The sequence below is a fragment of the Mya arenaria genome, chromosome 11, assembly GCF_026914265.1.
Source record: "Mya arenaria isolate MELC-2E11 chromosome 11, ASM2691426v1".
NCBI classification, from domain to species: domain Eukaryota; kingdom Metazoa; phylum Mollusca; class Bivalvia; order Myida; family Myidae; genus Mya; species Mya arenaria.
In genome coordinates, this window is record NC_069132.1 from 11,761,655 (window position 1) to 11,777,671 (window position 16,017).

The 16,017-nt window shown below is 39.1% G+C and overlaps 2 protein-coding genes and 1 pseudogene across 3 annotated transcripts in view; all 3 read left to right on the forward strand.

Moving 5' to 3' along the window:
- The first annotated feature begins 516 nt into the window (after positions 1 to 516).
- LOC128209909 (pantetheinase-like) lies at positions 517 to 2,682 on the forward strand. The gene is made up of 2 exons (XM_052914171.1): positions 517 to 834; positions 1,023 to 2,682. Exons 1-2 carry the CDS (start codon positions 607 to 609, stop codon positions 2,298 to 2,300), a joined length of 1,506 nt encoding a protein of 501 aa, XP_052770131.1. The 5' UTR covers positions 517 to 606; the 3' UTR covers positions 2,301 to 2,682.
- Positions 2,683 to 3,011: 329 nt separating this feature from the next.
- Positions 3,012 to 4,785, forward strand: LOC128208324 (pantetheinase-like; annotated as a pseudogene).
- Positions 4,786 to 14,715: 9,930 nt separating this feature from the next.
- The window catches only part of LOC128208118 (uncharacterized), a 45,469-nt gene continuing 44,167 nt past the window's right edge, over positions 14,716 to 16,017 (forward strand). Inside the window, exon 1 of one of the 2 annotated variants that reach the window (XM_052911470.1) lies at positions 14,716 to 14,733. The gene's annotated coding sequence lies outside the window, so the exon portion shown is untranslated. Of the gene's footprint in view, positions 14,734 to 15,834; positions 15,974 to 16,017 lie in introns of those variants that run through there. The other variant, XM_052911469.1, reaches the window with a different exon arrangement.

Below are 16,017 nucleotides of genomic sequence, written 5' to 3' on the forward strand. Positions count from 1 at the left end.
ACGGATATATTTTACTACTTTGCACACGTGTTAGGTGCAGGAACCACGATCCTACCTCTTAATGCATTACTCCTCCAAAATTGAGTTTTAATTAACAATTCTTATAATAGTGTAAATAAAGATTCTTATGCGCAATTTGTCTCCAAAACCGGTTTTAACTGGGCATAACTGAAAAGGCGTGCAAGATAGTCACATAAAACTTCGCAGAAATCAGTATTACGCTGGCAGTAACAATTCTCAAGTTACGTCTTGCCCAGACGGGAAAAAGGTCGAACGTTGACATCTTCAGTGGTGCCCATGGCATACCAAAATAACACAAAACCTTACAAAAATCGTGCTTACGGTGTACATGACATCTTTCCTGTTGGCACGGAGACCGTTTTGTGTGTATGACACACTCGCTCATAACAGTTCTAAAGTACTATTATCCTTATCTGCTTGTCCTGAATAATTGAACAGACTACGTTTGTTGTACATATTGCTTGATAACGAACGTCTGTCGCGGCTTTCAACCAAATGTAAGCTCAATTGACGCCAAATATAGATTGCTTAAGAAAGACAAAAGAAACACCTGTACCGTCGTCAAAAAGGGTTACTAACGTGAACATGACTGTGGGTTCGCCAGGAATGTTGCTCACTCTGCTACTGGTATTGGGTGGCCGGATTTTGGCGGGGTTGGAGACGCCCCTCGCGGACTCCTATCGCGCCGCTGTGTACGAGCACAACGTCAGCTTCCCCCGTCATCGCGACGTCGTCCCCCGCTTGGAAGCGCTGCAGCTGATGGAGGAAAACCTTGGCAAGTTCGATGAACAAGCGCGGCAGGCCGCCCAACAGGTGTGTGCATTGTGAGGTCCGCTGTTTTGATTGACGCAAAAGAAAACATCGTTATTAAATGTGTACGAGGTTTAGACTAATTATCTTGTCTGAATGTTTAGTTTCGGTGACCGTGACTTACCCATTTTTTTGCCTAATTGACCATTTTATTTACCGTTGTATCAGCTTAAACTGACTAGTTGTTTCAGAAAGCAAAGATCATCGTGTTTCCAGAGTATGGCGTGTACGGGCTAGGCTGGACTCGTCAGAAACTCGCGCCTTTCTTGGAATACATTCCCGACCCTGCGGGCAATCCATGGAACCCATGTGATAACCCCAACGGTTTCGTTTCCGCGGTCCAGACATTGCTTAGTTGCATTGCGAAAAACAATTCCATTTATGTTGTGGCGAATATTGGTTCTCAGCAGCCTTGTATTTCAACAGACAAGAGCTGTCCCAGCGACCACGTTTATCAATTTAATACTAATGTAGTGTATGACCCAAGAGGGATATTTATTGCAAGGTATTTCAAGTATAACCTTGACAGTGTAGAAATGCAATATTTTGATCGTCCCCCAGTTGTAAACCACACCATATTTGACACGCCATTCGGTCGTTTTGCCACGGTTTGTTCTAATGACATTCTCTATAAAGAGCCAACACTCACACTGGTGAAAACAATGAACATTACCAACCTCGCGATGCCGGCTGCCTGGAAAGAGGAACTTCCGCTAATGTCCGCTATCGAGTTCCACTCGGCGTTCGCAGAGGGACTTCTCATCAACGTCTTGGCAGCAAACCTCCACGTCGTTGACCTTGGTTACTATGGCAGCGGCCTATACTGGCCAACGGGAACTTCCATAAACGCCTCGTATTTTTACGACGACGACCCTTACAGTGAAGGATCTCTGGTCGTTGAAACATTAACACCTTCAATTATACCATCCGATGTTTGGGACCCTCCACAGTTCACAGAAAATAAGCGTTTTGCTCCTCGCAGATTAGTAAATAATGCAGAGCAATCAAGCCTCACTCATAAAATTAAAATTAACGGTGATATTTACACAGCAAAGGTCTTCAAATTTGGAGAGGCTTACAGTGCAAATGTATGTCAAGGCAGTCTGTGTTGCGATGCAGATTTCGAGGGCGGCGCTTCCGGCGACATGTTTGCATTTGGGGCATTTGAAGGAATGCATAGCGGCAACAACTCTTACTACCTACAGTCGTGCGCATTGATCAAATGCGCTGGTAGAACTGTTGAAAGTTGTGGACAACCGACCAAACATACATCTACGGGGATAGATAAGATGTCGATGAGCGGGAACTTCTCCTATCCCTACCAGTTTCCGGAAGTGTTTACGGTGGGGGACCATCCAGAGATAGTGACGCAGATCTGGTACTACCAGGGCTCTGTCATAATCGACGTCGGGCTTTATGGAGATCTGCTCACTGTAGCCATTCAGGCCATAGACTATAGCCGACAATAGACAATACATAGAATATAAAGAAATCGTTGCATATAATGGCCATTTTTATATAATGCAAACTGTTACCAAAAATGTAAAATGGTCATGATTGCATAATTTCTTACAAATTCAAATGCAATCCTTTAATTCGGCGAACAACAAGTGTTCATGTATGTCAAAGAATACTTGAATTATAAAAAAAAATCGTATCCAGCTCTGACTTCCTGTGAAATTCACATAAATGAACTCAATGAAATAAGGATTTTCGTTGGTCATTATAAGCGAACAATTTTTCCAAAAAATAAAATAAGAGGAAAACGCTAACAAAAGTATACACATTAGTGTTTTCATATTTCATTGTTTTTGGTGTAGTTCGATCCTGCTTTGTTTATCTTCCTTGCGTTGAGACCTACATAACAATCAAAGCGCTAAAGCAGGCGTTGAAAGGTTTCGGTCTCAAACGTTTTGTGAGTATAGTCATGTTATTGTAAAACAAATTAACACAAACATCTAAAGATAGTATATCCATGCTCATGATTTCCTTCACAAATATTTTTAAGGTTCTATGATGATACTCAATTAAACCAAAACCATGGAATATTTGTCGCTTGAAATACTCATTTAATTTGTGGAATACCAAAATAATTACAACTTGATGCAATATGGATTAGTAGATACCGGTATGTTGTTTGCCTATGAGATTTTGTTTGTCAAATTCATTGTTAGAACAATATGGCATATACGGGTCTTGGATTGGCTTGTCTCATCTCTTCTCTTATTTATAGCTACCAGTATCAGGTACGTATTTTTTCTATTGCATAATTAATAATTATGAACAATGACTTCACAACACATCTATTGTCACAATGTGATTAAAGTGCACGACTGTATGTAGTAAGTAATACCCAGTTGCACGTGAAACCTTATTTGGAACTTTGGTTTCATAAATAATGCGCTTGGAGGCGCTGCAGCTGATGGAGGAAAACCTTGGCAAGTTCGACGAACAAGCGCGGCAGCCCCCCCCCCCCCTCCCCCAAACAGGTTTGTGCATTGTGAGGTCCGCTGTTTTAATCGACGCAAAAGAAAACATCGTTATTAAATGTGTACAAGGTTAAGACCAAATAAATTTTCTTACTGTTTAGTAACGTTTCGGTGACCGTGAATTTCTGATTCACCCAAATGTTGCCTTATTGGCCATTTTATTTAGCGTTTTATCAGCTTAAACTGACTAGTTGTTTCAGAAAGCAAAGAACATCGTGTTTTCAGAGTATGGCGTGCTAGGCTGGACTCGACATAAACTCGCGCCTTTCTTGGAATACATTCCCGACCCTGCGGGCAGTCCATGGAACCCATGTGATAACCCCAATGGTTCCGTTTCCGCGGTCCAGACATTGCTTAGCTGCATTGCGAAAAACAATTCCATTTATGTTGTGGCGAATATTGGTTCTCAGCAGCATTGTGTTTCAACAGACAAGAGCTGTCCCAGCGATCACGTTTATCAATTTAATACTAATGTAGTGTATGACCCAAGAGGGATATTTATTGCAAGGTATTTCAAGTGTAACCTTGACAGTGAAGAAATGCAATATTTTGATCGTCCCCCAGTTGTAAACCACACCATATTTGACACGCCATTCGGTCGTTTTGCCACGGTTTGTTCTAATGACATTCTCTATAAAGAGCCAACACTCACACTGGTGAAGACAATGAACATTACCAACCTCGCGATGCCGGCTGCCTGGAAAGAGGAACTTCCGCTAATGTCCGCTATCGAGTTCCACTCGGCGTTCGCAGAGGGACTTCTCATCAACGTCTTGGCAGCAAACCTCCACGTCGTTGACCTTGGTTACTATGGCAGCGGCCTATACTGACCAACGGGAACATCCATAAACGCCTCGTATTTTTACGACGACGACCCTTACAGTGAAGGATCTCTGGTCGTTGAAACATTAACACCTTCAATTATACCACCCGATGTTTGGGACCCTCCACAGTTCACAGAAAATAAGCGTTTTGCTCCTCGCAGATTAGTAAATAATGCAGAGCAATCATAAAATTAAAATTAACGATGACAATTATACAGCAATGGTCTTTGAATTCGGACAGGTTCTCCGTACAAATATCTGTCAAGGCAGCCTGTGTTGCGATGCAGATTTCGAGGGCGGCGCTTCCGGCGACATGTTTGCATTTGGGGCATTTGAAGTAATGCATAGCGGCAACAACTCTTAGTTACTACCTACAGTCGTGCGCATTGATCAAATGCGCTGGTAGAACTGTTGAAAGTTGTGGACAACCGACCAAACATACATCTACGGAGATAGATAAGATGTCGATGGGCGGGAACTTCTCCTATCCCTTCCAATTTCCAGAAGTATTTACGTTTGGGGACTACCCTAAGATAGTGACGCGGATTTGATACTATCAGGGCTCTGTCATAATCGACGCCGGACTGTATTGAGATCTGCTTACTGTAGCCATTCAGGCCATAGACTATAGCAGACAATAAACAATACATGTACATAAAATGTAAGAAAATCGTTTCACAAAATATACTTTTATCTTATAATGCAAACTAGTTTTGATAAAATACAAATAAAATCCTTTTATATGGCGAACAACCAGTGTTTATGCCTGTCAAAGAATAACATGAATTATGAGAACATTTTTTTTGCACTGACCTCCGGTATAAATCACAGGAATGAACTAAATAAAAAAAAAATTCGTTGGTCATTATAAACTTAAACTAGAAATCCCATATTGTTGATTGTAAAATTAGTCAAATGAAAAAAAAGTATAACGGAAACACAAGCTCTTTTGTTCTCTAATCTGATTTTATTTTTCCGCTAACGATTTTCACAGAAAGTTTAATGAGTAAACCACCAAAAATGGTGTACACATCAATGTTTTTGGATTTGACTGTTTTTGGTGTAATACGGTCCAACTTTGTTTGTATTCCGACTAAAGCTGCACTCTCAAAGATTGACCGTTTTGACAACTTTTTCTTATTTTTTTTGTCATGGAATTGGCCAATTCATGATTGCGTTAATATCTGGAAACCATTGATATGAGGCTGCTTAAAAAGATCAGATCGCAGTTTCCATGTCTACGTTTAAAAATATTTTTTTATGTCGGAAAACTATGTTTTCTTAAAACGTTAGTAACGCTTTTACTCATTAAACATTAAGTTTCCGGAACGTAAATATGAAAATCTTTGTTCAGCAGTCTGGTTTCCAAGCATTTATGCAATAATTGGCTAATTCCAAGACAAAACGGGAAAAGAGAGAGGTCTACTGGTATAGGAGGTCGTGGACTCGATCCCAACCATGGAAACGTCCTCTTGGCCACTCTAAAGCACACAAAACTTGTTTCTGCCAATGGAACAAACTCAAGAGGGATTCATATAAGCATTCCGCTGTAATCAATCGAGTTAAACTCTAAAATCTAAAAACAAATTACTACTAGTATAAACCAAACTCCGGATTCAGGACTGTCACACGATAATCATGTTAGTATCAGGAATTTGTAATAGTGTTCTACAGTCATTTATTGATAGTCATCCATCTGAATAAGGATTCAATAAACAGAACTTTATATAAAAAAATGCCCTAACCCCTGTTTCCCCATGTCATGCAAGGTGTATTGTAACCTTTTTGCCATTTTCTTACGTAATATTTTACCTCCCAAAAAACAGATGGCGCGAATGTGCCCGAGGACTTTGCATCACACTGAAATAAAACGCGTCGGAAGCTATTAAATTAGTTATTTGGGCCGCGAAATGGGCAGGTGCGGAGGGGTGTCCCATAATTGCCGTATAGCCTCCTTTTGGGATTTTTTTTCAAACGTCTGTTATAGAGAGTTAAACCACAGTGGCTTCATTTTTGGAATACTATGTTATTATTGACAACAAATATGTTGTGATAATGCTCAAAGTCTTTGTTTATAATTCCAGATACAAAATAATCATTAATTAGGCAATAGAAAAAATATGTACATGCTGTTGGTAGCTATAAATGAGGGAGGTGAAGAAACCAGCCAATCCAAGACTAGATATCATATTGTCATATTGAATTTGACACAAAAAAAACTCCTATGCAAGTCACATGCGGGTACCTATTAGCCCAGACAGAAGTTGTCTTCACAATGGCACAACAATTATTAAAATTTGTTCATAAAAACCATCATTTTGCGAATAAATGTTTTCACCATGCTCACGAAAAATAGCACTGAAATGACTTCCACATCACTTTTCTACTTGTTTACATTGTGTAACGTAGATGTAACTATGTAGACACAAGCATTCGCTATTTTGTACAGTGGGCACTGGGTAGCAATAATTCCCTCTCACGTAAAATATAACGTAAATCATGCAAAAAAATAAATCACGCATTCATGTTTCACCTGATATGAGATCGCGCGCGTCCAAAAATCATGGGGGCGAATATAAATTTCGTTGGAATCCCACACCGCGTTCTTAAAATAGACATGACAAATGCTGTCTAGTCCCATCAATTGGCCTAATTGCAGATTTTGCTCGGTGACGTCATTTCAATGTAGACAGGTTATAACTTTATTTAATGCCTGGCAAAAAGAATGATAAGCAGCCTGTAGGCATTAGACTTTGATTGACAGGGATTGAAATAGTTGTTAAAACTAACAATTATTTATAATGCAACTTTTCAATAAAAAAAATAAAAAATGTTTATTTATTTCTTACCCCCCAAAATTGCATTTTACCCCCAATTTTTGTACCCAGGGGGTAAGTTTACTCTTGAAAAAAGTAGGAAGTGGGAACTCTGAATAAGTCAAATATCTTTGTGTAAGGGAAGTTCATAACCTGCTGGTACCTCCATGCCTTTTTATCCAGTTCCCACAGGTCCAACTGTCGGACCCATACCCCTGACAAAATATATGATATTTAAAAGAAAAAGAAAAAAGGCTTTTTACATGTAACTGTAATGGTTCATTCGGTATCCTAATGAATTGTGTGATGTTGATTTTTGAAAACAATTGTGCAATCTGGTACATTCTTGACATTCTGAGGTGCTTTATGTAGAACTGGAAAATGGACAGTTTTAGGATGATATATCAACAAATTATCCCTTTTCGCGGCAGACTTTTTCTGAAAAATAGCAAACATAAGCACCGATTAAGTTCATAATTTTCTGTCCTTTTTGCCATTGAACTGTTTAATTACATTTTCAATGTCAATCTCCATGTGTGAAATTCAGGGTCCGCCGCACGTAGTGGTTACGACAAAGTAGAGCTAAAATGCACCGGCTATTAATTTAGTGGATACTATAAAAGTTTACTAAAACGTTTAAAAGATGTATTTTGATAATCGAATATTCATTCGAAAGAATTACGGAATATTCGAATATCAATTTTGCCATTCGTTTGCATCCCTAATAGCAGGGCTGTGATTTTAGCCGGGGTTTGCTGGACTGAAAGTCCCCGCTATGTGGACCTGGGGGGGCAGTGGTTACAATTGACTGGTGCATTATGTCTAATATACGTGACAAGCAGCAGGTTCAAGGTTTGACTTTGGGTGTTAAAGAGTCAGAGAACATGCCCCTAGTCATGAGCTGAACAATATAAGTTCACATGTGGTTGGGGACTTTCCTCCTGATAGAAATTATCAACATATTCTTTGAAAATGTTGTCATATTGATGATTACTTGTAAATGAAATTTTCTTATATTGCTGTCATCAGGGCTTCTAAAAGTTTGGAACCTTAAACGGTCTGGAGCCGGCGACAACTACCCCCCTAAAAAAAAATCCCCCCCCCCCCCCCCCAAAAAAAGACCCGTTCAAAAGTCCCATGTATTCTGTCAATATTTTTTTGCGATGTGGCAATTCGTAAGAGGGCTCTAGAACCATCAAATCCGATTTAGATAGTCATTGATACAGGCTTAATTAAAATGAGATTCTCATCGAGTTCTTTGGCGTTTCTAACAAAAACGACTGCTGATGGCGGGAAGCGGTCAGACGACAAAAAGTGAAACAGTATTATGATTTATTTGCTTAATGCTTCTACAGCAGGTCAACATTCAACTGATAATCTTGAATAATAATATATATCTAGATTTATAATAGGGGCTTCAAGCTATAAGTTTGATATCGACAACAAATTTTTATGAAGGTGGGCATATTAGAATCGCACCGTCCGTCTGTCCGTCCGTCTGTCCGTCCGTCCGCCCTTCCTTCCCTTAACTTTCCCTTGTATGGACAGATTTTAAAATAACTTGCCACATGTGTTCCGCATACCAAGATGACGTGTCGCGTACGTAAGAACCGTGTCCCTACCTCTAAGGTCAAGGTCACACTTCAGTGTTTATTCACAATGGAATGCTGCATATAAGGACATAGAGTATAGGTTGTTGTGTCCTGACTGTAACTTTCCCTTGTATGGACAGATTTGAAAATAACTTGCCATATGTGTTAAGCATACCAAGACGAATTGTCGCGTGCAAGACCCGTGTCCCTACCTCTTAGGTCAAGGTCACACTTAGTGTTTATTCACATTGGAATGCTGCATATAAGGACATAGAGTTTAGGTTGTCGTGTCCGACTGTAACTTTCCCTTGTATGGACAGATAATAAAATAACTTGCGACATGTGTTCGGCATACCAAGACGATGTGTCGCGTGCAAGCCCCGTGTCCCTACCTCTAAGGTCAAGATCACACTTAGTGTTTATTCACAATGGAATGCTGCATATAACGACATAGAGTATAGGTTGTCGTGTCTGGGCTGTAACTTTCCCTTGTATAGACAGATAATAAAATAACTTGCCACATGTGTTTGACATACCAAGACGACATGTCGGGTGCAAGACCCGTGTCCCTACCTCCTAGGTCAAGATCACACTTAGTGTTTATTCACAATGGAATGCTGCATATAAGGACATAGAGTATAGGTTGTCGTGTCCAGGCTGTAACTTTCCCTTGTGTGGACAGAATTTAAAATAGTCACACAGGTGTTTATTCACAATGGAGTGCTGCATATAAGGATACAGAGTATTGGTTGTTATGTCCGGGCTTTAACTTTTTCTTGTATGGACAGATTTGAAAATAACTTGCCACATGTGTTCGACATACCAAGACGACGTGTCACATGCAAGACCCATGTCCCTACCTCTAAGGTGAAAGATACACTTACCCGGTAGTGTTTATTCACAATGGAATGCTGAATATAAGGACATAAGAATGTAGGTTGTCAAGTATGGGTGGAATTTTTTATGTTCAGAGGCAATTAAAATAACTTGCCATATGTATTTGTTTGATCTTTAACTTTTCATGTACTGACCTTGTTCATAGCTCAATGTCACATTCGGGGGCATTCGTCACATACTGTGACATCTCTTGTTTATTACTGTGAATTAAAATGATGTAAGCGGAGCATTCAGCTATCAGACTCTGTAGTTAATCAAGCGTGTCGCTGTTGATCAACGACGACATAGCATATTGCCATATGAAAATATGGACCAATTTTAACACTTAATCAGGATTGCTGCAAGCACATAATTTATTTAATTGTGTCTTCTGTGACCTACCAATACACGCGATTGGACCGATTGCAAGCGTCTGCTAATTAACAGATATCGAGTGTTCAGCGTAGCGGAAAAAGCAGCTGGTCGCATTGAATGAATGACCCAAGAATGTTTGTGTATTACAATTTTTACTGACTTGGTCGTTTTGGACGGAAATTATAAAAATGAGAAAATTTTGGACTGATTTTTTTTATCCTTTTTGAAACTGGCATGGTCAAAATCGGTCCAGACGGGCAAATTGCTGGATTTTAGAAGCCCTGACTGTCATTAAAGGGGCTGTACTCTGTTTGATAAAATAGCGAAAAAAAAAGAAAATTGTCGAAAACTGACAAACTTGGCATTGATGTGTACAATGCATTGAAACTTACTAACTGAAGTACCACATAGTTTACAATTTATTTAAGTTTAGCAGTTATTTCGTATTTTTCCATTAAAAAAAGATAACTGGGTATGTCTAGCAGGTAGAATTCATTCCTTATGCGTGATGCTAGTCAGTGTTATCACATGATATTACCGAGGTAGGTGTATAGCTTAATTACCGGTATGTCACCCACTTAGAGTTAGCTTTCATAGCTCAGTGGATACAATGCTAGACTGCAATTTTGGCAACACAGGTTCGAACCCGGTCTCCGACACAATTTTTTTTTTACATTTTGGTGATTTTTATGCCCTCCTTCGAAGAAGAGGGGTATATTGCTTTGCACATGTCGGTCGGTAGGTCGGTCGGTCGGTCCGTCTGTCCGTCGGTAGACCAAAGCTTGTCCGATTGATAACTCAACAATTCCTGGACATTTGGTCATCAAACTTGACATGAAGGTTGGGCCTGACTAGTAGATGACCGCTATTGATTTTAGGGCTCATCGGGTCAAAGGTCAAGGTCACAGTGACCTTTAATGGTAAAATAATTTTAAAGCTTGTCCGAGTGATAACTCAACAATGCCCAGACCTATGGTCATCAAACTTGATATGGAAGTTGGGCCTGACCAGTAGATGACCCATATTGTTTTTTGGGGTCATCGGGCCAAAGGTCAAGGTCACAGAGACCTTGAATGGTAAAGGTTTTCCGAGTGATAACTCGACAATGCCTGCACCCATTGCCCTCATACTTGACATGGAGGTTGGGCCTGACCAGTAGATAACCCCTATTGTTTTGGGGGGTTATCTGGCCAAAGGTCAAGGTCACAGATACCTTGAATGGTAAAAGGTTGTCCGTGTGATAACTCAACAATGCCTGCACCCATGGCCCTCATTCTTGACATGGAGGTTAGGCCTGACCAGTAGATGACCCCTTTTGTTTTTGGGGGAACGGGCCAAAGGTCAAGGTCACAGTGATCTTGAATGGTAAAAGGTTGTGCATGTGGTAACTTGACAATGCCTGCACCCATGGCCCTCATACTTGACATGGAGGTTGGGCCTGACCAGTAGATGACCCCTATTGTTTTGGGGGGTCATCGGGCCAAAGGTCAAGGTCACAGTGATCTTGAATGGTAAAAGGTTGTCGGTGTGATAACTGGACAATGCCTGCACCCATGGCCCTCATACTTGACATGGAGGTTAGGCCTGACCAGTAGACGACCCCCATTGTTTTTTGGGGGTCATTGGGCCAAAGGTCAAGTTCACAGTGACCTTGAATGGTAAAAGGTTGTCCGAGTGATAACTGGACAATGCCTGCACCCATGGCCCTCATACTTGACATGGAGGTTGGGCCTGACCAGTAGATGGCCCCTATTGGCTTTAGGGGTCATAGAGCCAAAGGTCAAGGTCACAGTGACCTTGAATGGTCAAAGGTTGTCTGAATGATAACTCAACAATGCCTGCACCCATGGGCCTCAAACTTGACTTGGAAGTTGAGCCTGACCAGTAGATAACCCCTATTGATTTTAGGGGTCAAAGGTCAAGGTCACAGTGACCTTGAAAGCAAACTCAACAATTCCTGGACCTATGGTTATCAAACTTGAGATGAAGGGTGGCATGACCAGTAGATGACCACTCTTGACTTTGGGGGTCATTGGGCAAAGGTCAAGGTCACAGTAACATTTAACGCAAAAAAGTTAACAAAACTTCCCCCAGTGATATCTCAACAATGCCTGAACCTATGATCATCAAACTTGACATGGAAGTTGGGCCTGACCAGAAGACCCTTATTGATTTTAGGAGTCATCGAGTAAAAGGTCAAGTTCACAGTGACCTTGAATGCGAAAATGTTTTGAATGATAACTCGACAATGTCTGCACCCATGGCTCTCAAACATGACTTGATGTTGCGTCTGATCTGTAGATGACCCCGAATGATTTTAGGGGTCATCGGGTAGAAGGTCAAGGTCACAGTGACCTTGAACGAAAAAATCTTGTCTGTGTGATAACTTGTCAATGCCTGCATCCATGGCCCTCAAACTTGACATTTAGATTTTTTGTGCCCAGCTGATGACTCCTGTGGATTTTGAGGTCAAAGGTCATGGTCATAACACACTCTTTCTTCACACTTTAAATGGTCATAATCTTAAAACTGCCTTATTGGCATCCAATATCAGTGACAAATCAGCTGTCATTTCGGTCCATGCATATTTCATTCAATTGTCCATGTAATCCTGACAACATGGCGCTCAGGGGGGGGGGGGGGGCATAATGTTTGAGAAACATCTCTTGTTTTACAATTTAGATATCAAAGCGTAACACAGTCTATTAGATAATTGTCCTGAGATTTGTTACAGAAAAAAACTTTTTGCTCTATTAGTGGAATCCGACATCTGGGATACCGCCCAAAGTCGCCTGTAATCCAGCGAACCACAAAAGGGGGGATAAAATTGGTGCATGACTGTTATCAAGTTTCTTTGATATGTGAAGTTGATTGACAGGTTATATAGATGTTGCACTTTATGTGAAATTCACTTGATGAATTGGGATGGAGGAGGTAAAACCATGATTATTCAATGCTTCAAAACCTGAAATGCTAAGTTCATTAAATTATTTTTGCAAACATTTTCGCAAAAAGTAGTAACATGTGTTGGTTTATCTGTGTCTTGTTCCTATTGTGTGTGGTAAAGCAAAATGTTAAATGAAGTATGACTGTTAATAAAGATTCATAGCTTTGTTCTTTGAAGTGGAACAATGAATGACCGGTGATTAGGCTAGAGTTTCAGACAAAAATGTAGTGGATATCATCAAAATTCTTTTTAGATCAAGCAAGGTCCTGTGATTGTGTCTGACTTTATGAATATTGTGAAAGAAAAAGCCAAATTACTGTATTGCAGAGGAATATATGCGACCAAAGTACTTCTGTGACCCCCAAGTGCCTCTGTGTCTGTGACTGGGCCTTCTTCGCCAACTATTGATTGAAGAACTTGGCTTTGAGCTTTGTGAGCAGGTACATCTATCCAAATGAAAGGGTATTGATAAGTGAAATTAAAACTCTTAAATCATAAAACAGTTTTAAGTCAGCATTTTATTATTTTATTCCATAAGCATGATTAATTTCAGGTGCGTAGCTAGGGCCAATTTGGGATAACGCAGATTGATGAGGGACAGTATATTAACCCCTTCACACCCTACCCCCTTTGTTTTATTAAAATTTAAAATTATTGTATTGATATTTCAAAACTTGGACCTGTCAAAATTTCATAACGCAACTACGTATTTTCCTATATTCAGCTTTGTGTCTAAATTTGAATGATATGAAATATCGTGTCAGTTCAAGAAATTATAAATAAAATGTAAATAACATCACATGCAAATAAATAAAAATAAACCCATATAATGTTGCTTTTTTATTTATATGTATGTCTATATTTGGCACAGATTTGTGGGATTAGTATCAAAATAATTTTGAGTAAAATGTGTTCTTATTCGCTTGTCTGTTTTTCGAAAAAAAATAAGTTATTGTGATACTCTTGGTGTCGTCGGCGACGTCATCATGCAATAACTTTTACTTTGCCCATGACTGGTCAAGATATTCAAATGAAACATGGTACACATGTTTCCAGATACAATACTCCCATGAATAGCTTCAGAGAACCAGGATTCTGACTTTAATTATTGGCCAGTTATGCCCCGCTTTTGACCAACAAACAACAGACATTAAAGTGTTTGGAGTTGGACTGCGACCCTCTTGTCTAGATTCACATTAACCCATATAAAAAAGTTGTCATATATATAAACAAACATTTTTTTTTAAAGCAGAGTTCAAACATTATTTTTGGTGATTACATTTCCGGCTGGATTCAGAGTTACACCGGGGATCATTTATTTAAATTTAGGGAGATCTGATTGATTTACCAGGTGATGAAGGTAATTTGGAGGTAATGACGGTCTCAATTTCAAAGACTGTCTGACAGAGCAGCATGTAAATCAAGATCTTTAACCCTTGTATCATCTGCCTGATACAGCACAATTATCTGATATTACATGCTTCATTCCCAAAATCCAACATTGCCTGCTTCCAATTTGTTCAATGTTTGAGTGAAACAGCTACTGTCTGTACTGTCTGCTAATGTTTGACTAAACAGAGTTCATGTTTACATCTTGTTAAATGTCTAAATGAAAGTTTTTGATAAATGAAAGTTTAAACTCTTAATGTTTATCTTATAAGTGGATTTACAAATCTGTGTAATTTATCTAAAAGTGGATTTGGAGTCTTTTGGCTTCACCCTGTATGCTTTTGTAGGCCAAGATTTAATTGTCTGTCAGATAGAGGGAGATTGATTTTTCAAGCCACTTATTTTCTTTGATTTTGATATCATTTGGTATTGCCCTGTAAGGTATTTATTTGTCTACATCTGACACAGGATTGATTTTCAGTGCAAGGTTTATGTACATTGCAGGAAAGGACTGTCGTTTTAAAGTTGATGATTTGTGGATTGAAACATCACACCCCAGTTGCTTAATTGAACAATTTGGAATTTACCTCAAAGGTAAGAATTACCGGTAATAAAAAATCCATAAAAACTGTATTATTTTGGGTATTCCAAAAAGTAGAGAAATGCATCATTGACAAAGAAATATGGGAATAGAATTTGAAGAAGCCATGTAACAGGGAATCTCTCCCATTGCTGACAGTGTCAACACTATGTTCTCAGTTGGTGCTTTGCCTGATTTATGTGTTTTCAACATTTGTTATTTATCTTGATCAGCTAGAAATACCACATTCAAAAAAGTATTTCTGTTTAATGCAACAAATTTCATAAAGAGAAATTTTAAAACATCTTTAAAACATCTGCTGATATTTTCTTTTAGATTAATTGCTATTTTGAGATTTCTAAAAAAAGGCAAGACATTGCAAAACTTTTTTTGTGGAACATTTCTTATATCTTCATTATTTAATGCATACATTTTCCAGTTTCATTATTGACTTATTTTTCAGTCGAGTAACAATGTTAACTGGCACCCACAGCTGGATTGGGCCTGGGTGGGTATTGTCCCAAGCTGCATCCATGGACTAAGTGGCTAGTGCCCATGACTAGCTCCCTTGTAATACATGGTGTTCCATTCATAAAGTGTCGAAGGTTATCGTTTGCAAGATGCCCATGACTTTTGTATTTATGCATAATGCTAAATTATGTGTCAGAAGTTATTTTCTGTTAACTAGACAAATATTTGTTTAGTTTATTTTAATTTCATTTAGCTTATAGAGCTTGCGTCTGTTTTGTAGAAACCAGTACTAATGGCCATTTTTATAGGCCATTTCAGGATTTACTAATTCTTAAGAAATGTTTTATGATTTAATATTTATCTTCAATCTTGCCATGTTGAAACAAGATATGAAAACGATGTACTAATTCCTTCAGGTTACAAAAACAATTTATCATAACAATTTGACAAGTATTTTTCACATAGAACTAATTACAAAGGCCTGATTAGGATCAAATTGTAGTGTGGTCAATAACCTTGGGGCTGAGGGCTGTCTAAATGAACGGTTTGACATACAGGAGCTGAACCATGACAATACATCATCACTGACACCACACTGCCTCATCATATACTTTTGTTTATGCAGTTATAGGCTTGGAAAAGCCTTAAGCTGCAGCTACTTTTTTCTGTTTGGATATAAAGTGTTTCTTAATGTGCTTTGACCTCTGTTGGAATTAAGCTAAAACAAAGGTGAATATTTCGGTATGACAGACATTCCTTCGGTGGATTAAACCGGAAACAAAGGTGAATATTTGGTATTAAAGACATTTTCTGGCTGATTTAAACAA